We start from the raw sequence: 17,734 nt of genomic DNA, 5'->3' as shown, positions 1-17,734 counted from the left end.
ACGGTGGAATCGTATGCTTCGCATCGATTTGAATTCGGTTTTGAGATCAAACCAAAATGAACCCAACAAACAAATACAGTGCTGGAAACTCAAAAGGCATTTTATATGCAGAAGGCAGCAAGAAGCATTTGCCAAAACAAGGAAAACGAGGCAGAAGTCACAGTCAAGAGACAAGTAAGATTGTGTCCCTGCTCATAAAAAAAAGAAGAAAATACATAAGTCACAAGTGTTTATTATACCATTCACTTCCTGCATCTCCAAGCTGAAACTGAGTATAGAGGTCTATCTTGCCAGCAAATCACTGCACACCCACTCTCTTCTTTGATCCTATACCCATCAAAACCATACCCTTGAAGCAACCTCCTAGCCTGCAACATGGCATAATAGCTAAGAGGAACATTCCCAAAACCAGCCAAATCAATCCTCTGGCTCCATTTCTCCAGCTTCTCATGTCTTTCTCTTCTCTCAGACCCTTCACACGCTATGATGTTCTTGATCTCCTCTCCGAAAAGCATCTTCTCCACTTTCATCCTGTCTTGAGACGTTCTTGGAACTTTCGTCTCCAAGCAATCAAACAAGGCTGCATAGGTGTAGAGTGATTCCAACAGTCTCTCCATCACCGTGGAGCCGTTGTGGTCTGAGTCTTGCTCAGTGACCACCATGATCTTGGGAGACAAACCCCATATTGCATTGAGGAAACTATCGATCTTTCCTGAATTAGAAAGAGGCAAAGATGAGGCCGAGTCGCCGCTCAGGCTGTGTCCATTGTTGCTGGTCACATCAGAGGCCAAGAGGTTATGCAACTGAAGAACCGAGCTTACAGCTAAGGCCTCTCCTGTCTTAACACGCAACTGCTCCACGTTTAAGCACTGTAAGCTACTCACAACGGGGTTAAACTGAAACGGGATATCGAGTTTCTCTGCCTCCTCGATTAGTCTGTGAGCCATTTGATCAAGCACTTCCTTCTGGTGGTGAACGCCGGTGATTCTCAGATGCGGTGGACCTTCAGGCCTAGAGTTAAAAGCTTGAATCAAAGCAAGCCATTGAGCCGGCTCCGAAGCGTCGAGATCAATCACATGAACCATCTTCTCACCTTCCATAGCCTCGAGTATAGCTCGGTTAGTGAGCAAGTAAGACACTTTTAGTATAGGGAACATATCAAAGAACAACCTCCTGACATGAACCTCCTCGGAGACATTGCTGGTTCTTGTCTGAGTTGCGTTAAGGGCCTTGTAGAGACCAGGCCAAGACTTGAGGATTCTGTTGGCGAGCGCTTCGGTGAAGTAAGCTGCTACACGCTGCATGGTGTCTCCGTCAGGGGAAGAGAGAAGAGAGAGCTGCTCGAGAGCCGCGTTTGCGTTCTGGAGGCTGCCTGAGGCCACGTGGTTGGCGCAGGTTAGCAGGAGGTGGATCAGGTAGAGACCACGCTCCTCTGGTTTGAGGTCTTTGAGGGAGTGAAACGGTGATGAGGAGGGAGAAGGGAGGAGAGTTGGTCTTGTGAGTGACATGGTTGAGAAGACTTGGAGCAGTGATGAAGCTACAGAGGATGTTCCATTGTCTTCTTGGAACATAGCCACCATATCAAAGCGAGAGTCTAGAACTCAAACCCAAGATTCAGAATTTCTTTTAAAGATCCAGAGAATCTGCAGCAGTTTTTAACAAAAGTGGTGAAAATTGTTAAAGAACAGAGGAATTAGGGTTTTGAATACTTTAGATGAAAGTACAATACTTCTAAAACATGTAGATTGATAAGTACTAACTGATTCAAAGACAACACCACCTAACTGAAAATTATCTGGATTTGATAAAGAAAAGAAAGCAATTTTTTTATAAACAAGAACAGGAAAGAAACTAGCAATGATCATAGAACAATAACCAGCAAAAAAAATAACCTATAAAGGAAAAAAATCTTACTGGAATTTGCAGCAGAGGAAAGAAAATGTTGAAGCCTTCTTTTATTTCTTTTTGGGTTCTATCTATGTAAGATGTGTGTAAGAAGAGGAGAGAAGTCTCTAGTGGTTATCTTGCGAGTATAGCGTGTGGACTATTGTAGTTTGGGGAAAGGATTGAAACTAAAAAACACTAAAACAGAGGGCATTGTTCCTTTTGGCTCTACGTACCAGACAATGCGTGATAGTCGGTTTTGTCTTCTTCCTCTTTGTCTTTTCATTCCCTTTAAGGAATTAATTAAAAGTGGTCGAATGTTTAGTTTCATCGTTAAACCATATAGTAGTTATGTTCACATATGACTAATGACTATTCATATTTTTATTGCATTTATTTTACTAATGTTGCACCGACTATGTTGCTAAGAGCCTAACCCCGTTTGTATCCCCGCTAGAATCGGTATTACAAAAGAAGTCTTACTTGTAAAAAAAAAGAGTCTTGCTTGTATAATTAAGCCATTAAAAAGTCTCACTTGTAATTATTTTGAAATTAATTTCTTTGTGTTTAGATTATGATTCTTGATTTAGAGAAAACTAGAAAATAAGAAGTTCAGTGAAAACCCACTTGTCATTATACGTTTCGGAGTTATCTTATTATAAATGCATATACCGACACACCATGTATGTCTGTATTCGAGATTGGAACCTCCACTTTTATAGAGTTTTGTCTGGACATGAGGTGGATTTGGAATATTATTATTTTCTAATATAAAAGTTTATTTAATTTTATTAAAAGAAAAGGCTGTTTTGGTAAAGTAATGATTCTGAGAAGAAGGAAACGTCCAAACACGCCCTAACAAAGACAAAAGATAACCCAAAAACCATCTCTTTTGTTTTTGTTGTTTTGCTGAAAAAAATGTATTTATATTTATGAAATTGAGATGAGGCTGAAGCTTGGGTGTGGGATTTGTCTGTCTTCTTTTAATGTTCATTGTCTTTTCATAACTTTTTCATTTGTCCTTTCTCTACTTTTAAATGCCCACCTTTTGTCCTTTTCTCATATTTCTCTCTCTATTTGTTTTTACTGTGTGAGAACATAATAGCATTTTTAATTAAGAACATTGACCGACCAAGGATTCTCTATAAATAATGGAATATTTTTTTTGATCAACTTAATGAAATACTTTTACTATGTAAACTAGGCTTGGGACTTATATTCGAGATCCATTATCCGATCTGGGATTTGCTTCGATCCGATCCGAAAAAACAGATATACGGAGATTTAAATGCGGATCCAGATCTTGATTTTACGGATCTGGGGGATCCGGATACGGATCCAAATAATGAAATTTTAGGTCTGGATATCCGGATCCGGATCCGAAGTTACTATTTATTTAAAATATTTAAAATCTAATTTTTTTTTTGACAGCAAACATTTACAAACTCATGTAGACTCTGTAAACCAAGGTGGTAAATATGCATCCATGTGCACGACGAAAGACGATTGTTGCCGAGCACTACGTGCCAAGCTATCCGCCCTTTTGTTCTCCGTCCTAGGAACATGAACGATTTCTGAGCTGACAAAACTTTGTTGCAGAAGCTTGATATCTTCCAGGTAGCTTTCAAATGCTAGTCATTCCTCTGGTTCCGAAACCATCTTCACCAGTTGAGAACAATCCGTTGCAAACGTAACCTGAAACTGCCTTAAATTTCGCATACATTCCATTGCCCAAATTAATGCCTCCATCTCCGAATGAAGAGGTGAGAGGGATGCCCTTACATTCCGTGCCCCCAATAAGCTATCAAACCCTGGTAGCGTACTATCCCCGTAATAATCTAATTATATTTATATATGTATACTATATATAATTTTTATATAAAATATAGAATTTTTAAATTTTATTCAATTTCAATAAATTTTTATTTAAAAAAAAATTATTAGACTAAATAAATTAAATAAATCATTCTAATTAGCTAGTTTTTAATTTAATTTTAAAATTTTAATTTTTTTTAAAAAGATCCGGATATCCGCGGGTATTCGGATTTTAGTCCGGATATCCTAATTCCAGATATTCGGAGAGCCCGAATCCGGATCCGAAAAATAATTTTTTGGATCCGGATATCTCAATAATATATCCCGGATATCTGATCCGTCGCAAGGCTAATGTAAACATGATATAAAGAACAGTAAAACAGTATAAAATGAAAATACATGCATAACGAAGCCGTAGAGTTTTTTATAGTATTAGTAAGACATTTAATACTCCTTCTTTTCATATTAGATTCTTTTCATATTAGTGATGTTTTATACTATACTCATAGAACTAGGTTAAGACCAGCGCCTTGCACGGAATGAACATTATATATATAAATTATTTTATAAATTATATATTTATAACATATTATGAAATAATAAATAAATATTGAATAATTAACATCTAAATATTTATAAAAAAGTTAAAGGATATGTAACATTAAATATTGAATAAATTATATTGAAACTTTTTTATTAAATATATAAATAATATATTTCACTAAAAAATATTTTTGGTTATAATTGTTTAAGTAAAAAGTTAAAGGATCATTTTGTAAAAACAAATAGAGGAGGTGACATGGCAAAAATATAGTTTCTCATTGGACGATTATTTTTGCCTACGTGGACACTCTATCTAAGGCTTATATCCTCCTTTTATTACTTGTTTGATGGTTGAGCTTTTGATTTTAGTTTTTTTTTTAAAGTCCACATTTACAATAACCTTAGATTTTGTGTTCACAATACTTGTAAAACATATACTTATATTACCCTTTAAACTAATTTAAAGTAACTTTAAAAATGTTTAATTTAATCGCAATAATATGTAACATTAATTTTCAATATTTATAAAAAAGTTTCACTATTTATTTTATTATTAATTTTGTAATTTATATATGTTACCGATTAATTTTTTAAAATGATACTGATTAATTTTTAGAAAATAATTTTTAACACTGACCTCATTAAATATAATTTATTTATTATATATTAACATCTAAAAATTTTATTTTTATTTATTAATATCTGACTATACTTAAAACTAATAACTTATATATATATATATACTGTTAGACGTATATTAAACTAGTAATTTATGTATAGCAATAATGGTTAATGGAAGAGAAAACGAATACTACAATTAATTAGAGAGAAAAACGTAACGTATTGAAAAGGCGATGAAAAGGGCGATCTAGAATTTCGATGATTCTAACTCGTTGGGATCCTGGGATTTTTGTGGTTTATGAGGATTGGATTTGGGAATCATCTATCACTCTTCGATGGATTGGCTTGCGAAAGTGGAATTTGGGGAAATCTCGACGGCTTCGAATCTGGTTGATCCGGATCTCAATTGCGTTCATCATCAAGGCAAGATCGAATCTTCTCAGAGGTATTATTTTGATTTCCTTATGTGGAGTTAATCAGGGATTTGGGTTCAGAGAGATTGATAGAAAAGGGAAATTCTATGGAAACGATGAGGAGATATTTTGGGGATTCTGGGTCTCCCGATCGAGATTGCGTGGGAGATTTGGGGAAATTGATTCTCGGTACATCAATTCTGGGAGATTTGGTGACAGTCAAGGATTCTTTGTGGTTAACTTGACAATGAGGGAATGGGATCAATATAAAAGGAACACGGGATGCACTTATCTCAGTATCTTTGTTATTGAAATCTTTCCTCTTGTTCTAAGTAAAGTCAAACATTTTCTTTTTCTTCGTTTGGATATGACGCAGGGTCAGCTTCTGAGTAACGTTGGGGAGGTGAAGAACGGTGAAGGCATGCGCAAGAGGCTCAAAATTTCGGTCCCTCACTTCGATAATTCAGCTTTGGTCAAGACTTTCTCAAAGACCTTACTGGGAAGATGCATGAATCCTGAGAAACAGGAGATGAGGACTTTGATTTCGAACATCCTGAAGATATGGAAGTTCGAAGATAAAGTTGTTGGTACGGATTTGGGATTCGGGAAGTTCCAGTTTGATTTTGAGAAGGAGGAGGATTTGGAAGGGGTGCTCAAGCTTCAGCCCTTTCACTTTGATTACTGGATGCTTTCCTTGGCACGCTGGCAATCAAAGAAATCTCTGCTCTACCCGTCAGAGATTCCTTTCTGGGTTCGTGTGATTGGTGTACCGGGGGAGTTCAAAACGGTTTCTACTTTCGAGAGCATAGGTGGTGCTATTGGAAGGACGGTGGCTGTGGATTTGGATCACTCTCGTGTTCAAGTGGTGGTTGATGCCTTCAAGGAGCTCTGTTTTGAAACTACAGTGGACTTCACAGGCGGGGAATTCTATGAGGGGGAGGAAGTTCCGGTCTCGCTACGCTATGAGAAGTTGTTTGGCTATTGTGAAGTATGTGGCAGCCTATGCCATAAAGATGACGTGTGTCCACTTGACGCGAAGAATGGTAAGAAGAGTCCGGAGAAGAAAAGAGAAGGCAGGGAGGGAAATGATGCGTGGTTTGAAGGAGGAAAGCATGATGATAGAGCAAGGAGTTACAAAGGAGTAGTGATCAATGGGAATGTGAATCCACAGAACAAGGAGAGGGAAGGGCGCGAGCACTACGGGAAGGGCAAGGGTAAAATGGTGGAGGAATCAGACTCTAAATGGATGAAGGTATCAGAGAGGGGAAACAAGAGGGCATATACAAATCGAGGAAGTTACAAAGGAGAGGGTGATGTGTCTCGTCATAGGTCTGTGAGGAGAGAAGATATTCGACCTAGAGATCTGAAGGAACAAGGTAGAGAGCAACAGGGGCAAAGAGGTGGGCGTGTGGAAGTTAGAGAGGAAGGAGAGATTATGAGAGTAGAGGAGCAAGTTGCAATGGTGCCTTCGCAAAAGTTTCAAGAGGAATTGGCCAATACGCAGGCTGATGGAGCCGGTGTAATCTCTGATCCTACAGATGCAGAGCAAGGTTTAGTAACGGTCCAGGGTCTGGTTGAGGGTCAAGGGGAGCTAGATGATGAGGACGTGATGGACATGGATGAGATCAAGGCACATTTACTGGAGAATGGAATAGATATGGATGCAGAAGATTTTCTGGAGAACCTCTCGGAAGAAGAAGTAGAGGAGGTGCTTAAGGGTAACGAGGAGGGAGGAAAGGGTAACGAGGAGGGAAGCAAGGACCGGGAGGAGAAGGAAATGGTACCTGTGGAGGAAGATAAAGGTCTGGTTGGAGGAGATGGTGAGAAAAAGCATGGGCTACGCAAGCGTTTGTTTAAGTCCTCGTCAAGCACGGTGGGAAGCACCAAGATGAGGGTCTTCAATGCGTTGGCGTCTCCACGAAAGCGGGTTGGGACCAAGACTGGAACAAGACAAGGAGACAATGGTAAGCAACTGGAGAGCAAGGGTCCTTCAAACCCGAAAAATGGTACTCAGAAACCTTGATTTATGGATCAAGCCTTTCAGTATGGGTGTTTAAGCAAGCAGGGTTTGCTTTATGTTCGGTTTTATGGTTTAGTTTGTTTCTTGGTTTTAATAAGCTTTTATAGCATTGCCATTTTCTATCTTTTAAACATGAGTCTGTGTTTGGGTTCAGTTTTATTGGTGTGGTTCTTGATCAAAATTGCTCTTGGAAGTAAGCAATGGCTTAATAAAATTGGTTCGTATTATGGGTATTGTGGTTTATGGTACATAGGTGACATTTATCAATATGGACAAGTTCGATATGATGGTTTTTTGAAAGATTGGAATATGGATTGTGATGGTGAAATGAGTGTGTTTTGTGGCATTTTGATATATTTGAGTGATCGGTCTAGGTGGCAACAGTGGTACAGGGGTGTGGTTACTCAGAGATGGAGGATTGTGGTATTGAGTATCAATGGTATTCAAGCAAGACGACGAGGTTTCATGCCCGTTTTTGCTATTAAAGTTATTTCAGTTCAGTGGTGGTTTAGGCAAAGCAGACTTTTTATCTGGGCCAATTGGGTATCAAGTTTTGATTGGGTCTTTTTGGTTGTTAGGCTTAATATAGATCAGATGTTCACAGGTATTTTTTTCATAAAAAGCCAGTTAGGTGGAGAAGACCTCGTTATTACATTGTCTAATTGGATTAAATGGTCGTTATGTATTTGGTGTTTTGGAAAGGGCTTTGTCAGTCCCAACTTTTATATCTTGTGTACTTTAAGGATTCTATGTAACGTTATAAATATATGCTGTGATGGTGTGTTCGCTTTTTTACGCGAGAATTTATTTGGAGTATGGGTGTTTTTGGTTTGGGGTTTGTGGGAGCCAAATGTTAAGACTGGGTTTTCATTGGTGATTGGTTCAAGGCCACATAAGTTACTATTGGCACACGTACTCTTTATGATCAATATGGAGATTATAACTGGTTTTATGGTCTGGTTACTACAAATGAAATATATTTGGATTGGAGAAAGTGGGTATCATCACACGCATAACTTTGGCTCTCCCGAGCAAATAAACATTATTTTTTAAATGAGGGTTTTAAGTTGGAATTGTCGAGGGATGGGTAGTAAGTGGACTATAAGTTACTTAAGCGAGATAAGGTATAAGCATAAGCCGGATTTTTTATTTTTAGCAGAAACTAAGCAAGAACCGGAATTTGTCCAAAAATTCCAAGCTCTTTTTGGATATGATAATTTGGTTACTGTTGATCCATTGGGCAGAAGTGGGGGATTAGCTTTGTTTTATAATAATGAGCATCAGGTGAGGGTGTTATATTCTAGCAATAGAATGATTGATGTGGAAGCGGTGGCTCTCGGCAAAATGGTTTATCTTACTTTTGTATATGGGGATCCAGTTCAAAAATTGCGAGAACAAGTATGGGAACGATTGACTAGGTATGGATCGGCGCGATCTGAACCCTGGTTTATTATTGGCGATCTCAATGAGATCACAGGAAATCATGAAAAAGATGAGGGATCGATCAGGAGTCCAGATTCTTTTATTCCTTTTAATAACATGATACGAAATAGTGGTTTACTTGAATTCCCGGCTAGGGGGAACAAAATGTCCTGGCAGGGAAGAAGGGGAAAAGGAAAAGGTGCAGTGATGGTTCGATGTCGTCTAGATCGAGCTTTAGCGAATGAGGAGTGGCACACGTTATTCCCATGTTCTTTTACAGAATATTTAGGAATGGTGGCTTCTGATCATCGACCAGTGGTGGCTTATCTTGAGGATAAAGTTGTTAAGAGAAAAGGACAATTTCGGTTTGATAAGAGATGGATTGGACAGGCGGGTCTCATGGAGTCAATTGCAATGGGTTGGACAGATCATAGTGAAAGAAGGGAGGAAGAAAGAACACAGAATATAGTGGAAAAAATTAGCAATTGTCGTCATGAAATTGCTAAGTGGCGGAAAGATAATCCTCCTTACGGAAAGGAAAAAATAAATGATTTACAAAAGGCTCTTGAAGAGGTTCAAACAGATAATACTAGGTCTCAAGAGGACATTCTGGAGGTATCTAGGAAATTACAAGATGCATATAAGGATGAGGAAGATTACTGGCACCAAAAAAGTAGGAATATGTGGTATTCATCTGGAGATCTTAATACAAAATTTTATCATGCCTTAACTAGGCAAAGAAGGGTGCGTAATAGAATTGTTGGATTACATGATGTGGACGGGAATTGGATTACAGAGGATAATGGCGTGGAAAAAGTGGCAATAGATTATTTTGAGGATTTATTTAGTACCACATCCCCATCGGACTTTGATAGTTTCCTTGCAGAGGTTACACCGGGAATCACTCCCCAGATGAACCAACATTTGTTGAGGCTCGCGACGGAAGAAGAGGTTAAAAAGGCTTTGTTTATGATGCATCCAGAGAAGGCGCCAGGGCCGGACGGCATGACAGCTCTTTTTTTCCAACACTCATGGCATATTATTAAGAATGATTTACTAGAGATGGTGAATAATTTTTTGGTTTCTGGAGAAATGGATACACGATTGAATATCACTAATATATGTATGATCCCAAAAACAGAGAGACCTACAAGGATGACGGAATTAAGACCCATCAGTTTGTGTAATGTAGGGTATAAAATTATTTCGAAGGTATTATGCCAGCGATTGAAAATTTATCTCCCGTTGCTCATATCTGAAACCCAGTCGGCATTTGTGGTAGGAAGGTTGATTTCTGATAATATTCTTATTGCCCAGGAAATGTTTCATGGATTACGGACTAATAAAGCATGTCAGGGAAAGTATATGGCAATTAAAACGGATATGAGTAAAGCGTATGATAGGGTGGAATGTGATTTTATTAAAGCATTATTACAGAGATTGGGATTTGACCTTCATTGGATTAAATTAATGATGGAATGTATATCATCGGTTCAATATCGGGTTCTCATAAATGGTCAACCACGTGGCCTCATTGTTCCCCATAGAGGCTTACGTCAAGGAGATCCTTTATCGCCTTATTTATTTATTCTATGCACAGAGGCCTTAATTGCAAATATAAAAAAGGCAGAGAGAGGGCATCAATTAACGGGGATGAAGGTAGCGAGAGCTTGCCCGTCGATATCACATTTGCTATTTGCGGATGATAGTCTATTCTTTTGTAAAGCTCAAAGGGATGAGTGTCAAACTATCCTTAGGATTTTGAAGGAGTATGAGGCAGTTTCAGGACAATTAATAAATTTTGAGAAGTCTTCAATTCAATTTGGACATAGGATTGAAGATTCTGTCAAACAAGATTTAAGGGATATTTTGGGCATCCAGAACCTTGGAGGCATGGGATCATACTTGGGTTTACCGGAAAAATATGGGGGGCTCAAAGATTCAAGTTTTTAGTTTCGTCCAAGATCGTTTAAATAATAGAGTCAATGGGTGGACTTTTAGGTTCTTCACAAAAGGAGGAAAAGAAGTGATAATTAAATCAGTGATCACTGCATTACCAAATCATACGATGTCCTGCTATCGTTTGCCAAAAGCAACTGTAAAGAAACTGACGAGTGCGGTCTCACAATTCTGGTGGAGTCCAGGGGGAAGCACAAGAGGCATGCATTGGAAATCATGGGATAAGGTGTGTGCAGACAAAGAAGAAGGAGGTTTGGGGTTTAAAGACATCACAGATTTTAATACGGCAATGCTTGGTAAACAGTTATGGCGCCTGATAGAAAAGCCAAATACTTTATTCTCTCGAGTTTTCAAAGGTCGGTATTATAGGAATGCTTCGCCTTTGGAACCGATTCGTTCATATTCTCCGTCATATGGCTGGCGGAGTATTGTTTCTGCTAGATCTCTGGTTAGCAAAGGACTAATCAAAAGGGTGGGATCAGGGTCTTCTATATCTGTATGGAACGATCCTTGGCTCCCAACCACTCGCCCGAGACCAGCTAATAAAAATCAACACAATTTATATCCGGACCTTACAGTAGAATCCCTCATTGATTCTACATCGCGTACTTGGAATTTAGAGGTAATTCGTGCGTTGGTGGATCCTCAGGATGCAAAACTTATAGAAAGTATACCACTGGGCAGGACTCAACGGGTAGATAGCGATGGATGGCACTTTACAAAAAATGGAAAATTTTTGGTTAAATCAGGATATCAGGTAGAACGTATCTACCCAGATAGAGATAGACCACCGTTACTGATTGGTCCTACAGTGGATGTTTTAAAGGCTCACTGCTGGAAAATACGGTGCCCACCGAAAATAAAACATTTTCTATGGCAATTAATGACAGGATGCATTGCAGTGCGGAAGAATTTACAAGCAAGGGGGATTAAAGGAGATATATGTTGTGTAAGATGTGGAGCTGTGGAGGAATCGATAAATCATGTTTTTTTTGAATGTCCTCCAGCTCTTCAGGTTTGGGCTCTTTCGAAGATACCTTCAAATCCAACTATTTTTCCAACAAATTCCCTCTTTACAAACATGGATTATCTATTCTGGAGAATTCTCCCGTCGATGGAAGATCATCAGTTTGCATGGATACTTTGGTACATTTGGAAAGCTAGGAATAATAAAGTTTTTAGTAATTTGGATATGGACCCTATGGATACGCTTAAACTGGCTGAAACAGAATCGATATTGTGGGCGGAAGCACAAATAGCAATCGATCAGAGGATGATAACATCAATAATAGATCCGATATTACCGTCGATACCAGGTAGATGGTGTTTTACAGATGGCTCATGGAAAGAGGGTGTTAGTTTCTCAGGACAAGGTTGGCTTAGTACTTTGGAAGGGTTTGATGGTTTGTTGGGGGCGAGAAATGTCAGGGCTAGTCTTTCGCCTCTTCATGCGGAAATAGAAGCTTTACTCTGGGCAATGGAATGCATGAGGAATTTACGTCAATTTCAGGTTACGTTTGCAACGGATTGTTCTCAATTGGTGAAGATGGTTTCGGAACCAGAAGAATGGCCAGCTTTTGCAAATTATTTAGAAGACATCACGATCCTGAAGGAGAGCTTCATAAGAGCAGACATTATCTATGTACCACGGACGCAAAATTCAAAGGCGGATAGTCTGGCACGCAGTGCTAGGAAGCAATCGTCTTTTGTCGTTCACATGGATTCAGCTCACCCGGTTTGGTTCACAGAGTCAACATGAGTCTGTAATGCTGATGACAAAAAAAAAAAAAAAAAAAACCCTAAATCTTTGGATAAATCCTAAACCCTTGGATAAATCTTAAACCGTAAATCAAAAACACTAAATACTAAATCTTAAACAGTAAACACTAAACTCTAAATACTAAACCTTAAATAATAACCACTAAACTCAAAACCTTGGATAAACATAAACCATAAATCCTAGGTTTTAGGATTTATCCAAGGTTTAAGGGTTATGATTAAGAGTTTAGTATTTTTAAGATTTAGTGTTTAGTGTTTTTGATTTAGAGTTTAAGATTTATCAAAGAGTTTATAGTTTACCCAAGGCTTTAGAATTTATCCAAGGGTTTAGGGTTTAAAATTTAGAGTTTAGTGTTTTGCTGATGACTTTAAATTTTTTTTTTTTGCAATTAGTATTATTTTTTATTTATTTTAAATACATAATATATTTGACAATATTTTGTTTTCTTTTTTGAAAGATACCGAATATGAAATAACAAATTTCTATTGGTTGGTAAAACCCGATGAACCTAAGAATAACTCTAAATATAAATATTAAAAATGTAATTGGTTACATAGTTTTTGATAAAAGTAAAATTACCTAGATATGTAAAAACATCATCTATTATGAGACGACAAAAATCATCTAGAACATCATCTATATTGAAGTGGAGGGAGTATAATTTAAACCGAAAGTCATGAGCATGGTAATTTTAAAGAGTTCGGACTTGTAAGTTCTCTTAATATTCATATATAAATCGCCATTTGGTGAATCTGTGTTACAACTAGAATTGTGTGGATTCAAATCAAACATCAATTACATGAGTTGTCAAATTAGTTGGGAGAGGTCTACCACATAACTGCAAATACAAATATCATAAAATCCTCGGGACTTAGTTAACAGAGTATTGGTCTAGATTGTCAATAGAAATACATACTGTCACACAGTTGAACTGGTATAGTTAATATTTTATGACTTATTTTATGCATTAAAAGGGTCTAATATTAGTAAAATTACTAACTTTAGACTAAATATATCAAAACCCATAGCTAGAAATTCAAGCGTAGCTTACAAATCAGCAAAAAAAAATGTCTACACGCATCAATTTGCTTTTTCTTCATTTTTTGGGTCTTAGGATAGTTCAAACGTTCCATTTAATGAAACGAAGTAGAGAAGAAGAGAACACAAACTTTAATACAATCAATAGATTCCCGGAATGATCCTGTATTTGACTTTCTCGCAGTACAGCTTCCAGTACTTTCCATACCTTAACCAAAAAGAAGCAACAAACCCAAAGTAAGAACAAAGAGAATGTGTTAAAAGTGGTTATATTAATTCAGATTGGTGGGTTACTTGGATCGGCATCGGTCATCGTCTCTCTTGGCTCGATCAAAGAGAAGAATGGTGAGGAATATGACGTAGAAGTAAGGCAAGAACTGGTCCAAACAAATATTTATTTAAGTCTTAAAATGTAGCTCTTGCAACAAAAGCTTATAACAAACCAAAGAAATGGAGAAAGCATTTACGTTATTAAAGAGAGCCGGTACGGTCCAGAAGAAAGCACTTGAGATCTCAGGAACATAATGGAAATGACGAGCCAATCCCCACCTGCACCATCAAAAAAAAACATGTTGTTGTGATGGCGCAACATGTAAAACTAATTGTAGTGATAGCATAAAGTAGAGAATAAACTCACCATCCAGAGGTTAAGAGAAGACTGGTTTTAGTTTCACCAGCTGTTGTTGTATATGTCGCCACAATCTGCAACAAACCACGAGACAATTAACTGTTCATACTCATAGTAATGTTTAGAATTTGAAAAGGAATTAGCTAACTTCACCAAGTGTATTGTGATCATTACCTTTGATGGGGCTTTGCCCCAAACCGAGCATTTCCCGTTTGTCCTCCTGAACTCTTGCCTTTGTCTATCGCAGTCATAGTTTATGTAAATGCAAAGACATCCCGCCACCAAAATGTATATAGCCAACTGCAGACAAAGGAAGGATATTATAAAGTTTTAAGAGATAGAAATAGAACTGTCCCATGTTCTCATGAAGGTAGTTGTGCTACTACTGTGCTTACATAGACTGATATCTGACGACTAGAATCATGAGCCATAATAAGAAACGATTCAAGCATATGTTAAACGTTCTATACTATAACTATTAAGTAATGAACAATACTTTAGGAAACCAGATTCTGGTACTGTGACATTAAGCTTAACCTTCCTTGTTGTATCTTTGAGGTTCTTCACACACAAGGGTATTTATCATGTATCGCATCCTCTATATTGGATAATAAAAGTTTTATTTCTTGCACCTGAGTTCCAAGTTGGACTGGGTGGTTCACAAGGTACATGCCTGGAGAGGTATAAATAGAAGGCACCCACACCAGACAACCCCAGCAAATATAGAATCCAGCTGAAAATTTTAAAAAAGTATAAAGCATGGGAAGAGTTAGCTTTAAAGGCCAAATAGTAAAGCAACTTTTGCTGCTGATGATGATGTAATTTGATATATGTACAAGAAGCATACCTCGGTCATGTGCGATGTCCATGGTGTTCCAGTAACCCGCTTCCCACCAGAAAAATTTCGTGACATACACCAGCATCAGGATGGTGTTCACCAACATTGAATCAGATACTTTCCCGTTTATTTCATACTGGTAAAAAATAATTGGAAGAGCTGAGACTCAATGATCAAACAAAGATTCAAAGAAACCTCCAGGTTATATCGTATGTGTGAAAACCTATCTAGAAAATACCTGTTTAATGCAGTACGTGACGGCAAGAACAGCCCAAGACATCATACCGAATCTGCAATTAGTAAAGACTTTGATGTCAAAGTTCTTACCAATTCGAGGGTACAACTCCATGCCCTGCAAGTCAGGACAAAAAGATACAGTGAGAATAGGAATGCTGTAAGTTGCATGTGTTAATGATAAGCTGGACGCAAAGAGTGAGATACGACTATGATTAATAACACTATTGGATACTTTATTCTTTTCCTTCACCTTTTGATATTTAAGACCATATTCATACCAAACCAGTTTATGTTAAGTCAATTAGATGAAGAAATGATACTAAGAAGACACTGACTTGACTAACTGTGGAATTTCACGAAATCATGACCTCCTACTGTCTAGAAAAAAGCAAGATATTCATGAGTATATGACTAACATTGGCAAGACGTTAGATCTTTAAGTAATCCCAACCACTAGTCTCAGAAGAATAAGAATTTAGTAAGCAGACATAACTCACCCAATAGAAGTCGATAATCAGGTTACCACATGAACCAGAATCACTTGATGAAGGTGCAACATGACCCTTGTACAAGAGAAAAAGACAAGCTTTAGAATTTTACACTAAAAAGAAAAGCAACACAATACACCATCATGGCATAGAGACACACTTACCTTAATGTATAACAAAACACAGAACACAAGGCTTCCAAATATTAGCGCCGAAAATATTTCCCCCAAATGATCATAGACAATTGCTGGGTTGAATATCCCAAACCTGAATAGCAAAAAAAAAAAAAGAACTCAATCATACACTTGAACCAAACTAAAGTTAGCATGTAAACATTTCATTCGAAAAGAAATGAACTTTGCTTACCACCAAAGACCAAGATAGGTGGCTAGTGTCACAAAATAGGCAGCCATACCATTGGCCTGCAGCAAGAGACAGTTGTTTTGTTTTGTTAGCATCAACTTCCAACACCCAAAGTCTATCTGAATACTTAAGTTCGTCATAATACCTTGTAAACCGGTCGGTTCCCCGTAGGAGAAATGGGACCTTCAACTCTTTTACCAGGGAGTAGCAGCTGAAGAGCAGCCTCAAATGCTCCGTAGCAAAAGATGATCTTCCAAGCGATGGCGGTGGGTCTTGGCCATATGTTGATGAGCCCTTGAACTCCATTCTCCCACAAGAAGCTACCGGTCTGAACAACAGAACCTTCCTGATGAACCATCGTGTACCATCTGCATTACCAAGAAATTAAAAATAAAAATTTAAATAACAGAGATGTAAATGTTACGTTTCAAGAAGTCAAACTCAACTCTACAAATCAGAAATAATAAATAAAAAATGGCCATAAATTTATTAGGAAACAAAAGAACATTGCATGGACCAACAAATTGTGGACTATATGAGTTTCGGTTTTATTTTAAAGCGTTGTTTCAGTAAGTCGTCCTAGTGTGGGTTTTAGTGGCTGCCTCTTGTGGGTTTTTAGTCTTGTTTCAGTAAGTCGCCCCGGTGTAGATTTTAGTAGCCGCCTTCTCCGTTCTGGGGCTATTTCGTTTTGCTGACAGCTTATATATGAATGTTTTTTTTTTTTATGTTGTTTCCTTATATATAAATGTTTTTATTTCACTTATGAATGAATTTCAATTTGAGGAAAAACGAATCTACACTCGTTGCTTAATCACAATCTCAGTCAATAACAACCAATCACATGTAATGTAAAACGATTTGAAGATCTAAGCTATGAACTAAGGAGGATCACAGATTGTGGGAGCCGATCTGATAAGTAATGAGGGCTTACAGGAGGATGACGAAAGGAGGGCAGAAAGCGAGTAGCGATAGCATCGATGCGTAAGTCACGATCGGAGAATGCACAGTCGCCGCCATCTTCTTCTTCTTCTCTCTCGCTCGCGATCTCTCTCTCGGCCGAGAAAAAAAAACTTTGAATCTGAGTGTTGACTCAACGCAACGACTTGTGCGAAGTTAACGAGGGATTGGAGAGAGAGACGATCAACCAACAACAGTGAGTGATGGAAAAATGTTGTAAAATAATCCACGTGTCATTTCCTCTTCAAATGTTTTTTTTAAAGATTCCACTCTGTCCCTCCTGCTTTTTTTTATTAGGCCGGAGCCATATAAAAGCTCCGAATGGTGACTGCAATTTGCACGGTACGGGACAAGCGGTTCAACTGCGATGCGGTTTTAACAGTTATAAAAATGTATAGATATATAGTATATGTATACATTTTTGTTACTGTTAACTGCGGGGCGGGACGGTACGATGGTCACCATTCGAAACCAAAATGGTATCTAGACCGAAACTTCCAAACCAGATTAGATTTAGATTTTTTAAGGTTCTGAATTGAACCGAGTCAAAACCGAATCGAATCCGATCCGAATTTGGGACCTTTTTCCGATTCCAATCAAAATCTCCTCCGCCTTCTTCTCTCTCAAAGCTCAATGACGTGTCACCTGCAGAAATAAGAAGGAAAGGAAGCTGTTGCACGTGAGAGAAAAGAAAAATATAAATAGAGATGCTTGTAACTGAGAGAGAG

At 37.9% G+C, this 17,734-nt stretch overlaps 3 protein-coding genes across 3 annotated transcripts; 1 reads left to right on the top strand and 2 right to left on the bottom strand.

The window, feature by feature from the left end:
• Window positions 1-84: 84 nt before the first annotated feature.
• On the bottom strand, window positions 85-2,149 carry LOC106439032 (scarecrow-like protein 3). Its single transcript, XM_013880372.3, has 2 exons — window positions 1,915-2,149; window positions 85-1,643 (listed from the first exon to the last, which is right to left on the bottom strand). Exon 2 carries the CDS (start codon window positions 1,578-1,580, stop codon window positions 243-245), a length of 1,338 nt encoding a protein of 445 aa, XP_013735826.1. The 5' UTR covers window positions 1,581-1,643; window positions 1,915-2,149; the 3' UTR covers window positions 85-242.
• A 2,861-nt stretch (window positions 2,150-5,010) lies between these two features.
• LOC106439031 lies at window positions 5,011-7,529 on the top strand. Its single transcript, XM_013880370.3, has 2 exons — window positions 5,011-5,308; window positions 5,642-7,529. The coding sequence occupies exons 1-2, from the start codon at window positions 5,122-5,124 to the stop codon at window positions 7,297-7,299; spliced, it is 1,845 nt and encodes a 614-aa protein (XP_013735824.2). The 5' UTR covers window positions 5,011-5,121; the 3' UTR covers window positions 7,300-7,529.
• A 5,941-nt stretch (window positions 7,530-13,470) lies between these two features.
• On the bottom strand, window positions 13,471-17,238 carry LOC106439030 (7-dehydrocholesterol reductase). Its single transcript, XM_013880369.3, has 13 exons — window positions 16,981-17,238; window positions 16,195-16,417; window positions 16,053-16,108; window positions 15,851-15,953; window positions 15,696-15,761; window positions 15,200-15,313; window positions 14,971-15,097; window positions 14,756-14,856; window positions 14,298-14,423; window positions 14,133-14,197; window positions 13,963-14,044; window positions 13,790-13,872; window positions 13,471-13,703 (listed from the first exon to the last, which is right to left on the bottom strand). The coding sequence occupies exons 1-13, from the start codon at window positions 17,064-17,066 to the stop codon at window positions 13,637-13,639; spliced, it is 1,299 nt and encodes a 432-aa protein (XP_013735823.1). The 5' UTR covers window positions 17,067-17,238; the 3' UTR covers window positions 13,471-13,636.
• Between the last annotated feature and the right edge of the window lie 496 nt (window positions 17,239-17,734).

The sequence above is a fragment of the Brassica napus genome, chromosome A8 (assembly GCF_020379485.1).
Source record: "Brassica napus cultivar Da-Ae chromosome A8, Da-Ae, whole genome shotgun sequence".
Taxonomy (NCBI): Eukaryota; Viridiplantae; Streptophyta; class Magnoliopsida; order Brassicales; family Brassicaceae; genus Brassica; species Brassica napus.
This window is presented reverse-complemented; position numbering and strand designations above follow the sequence as displayed.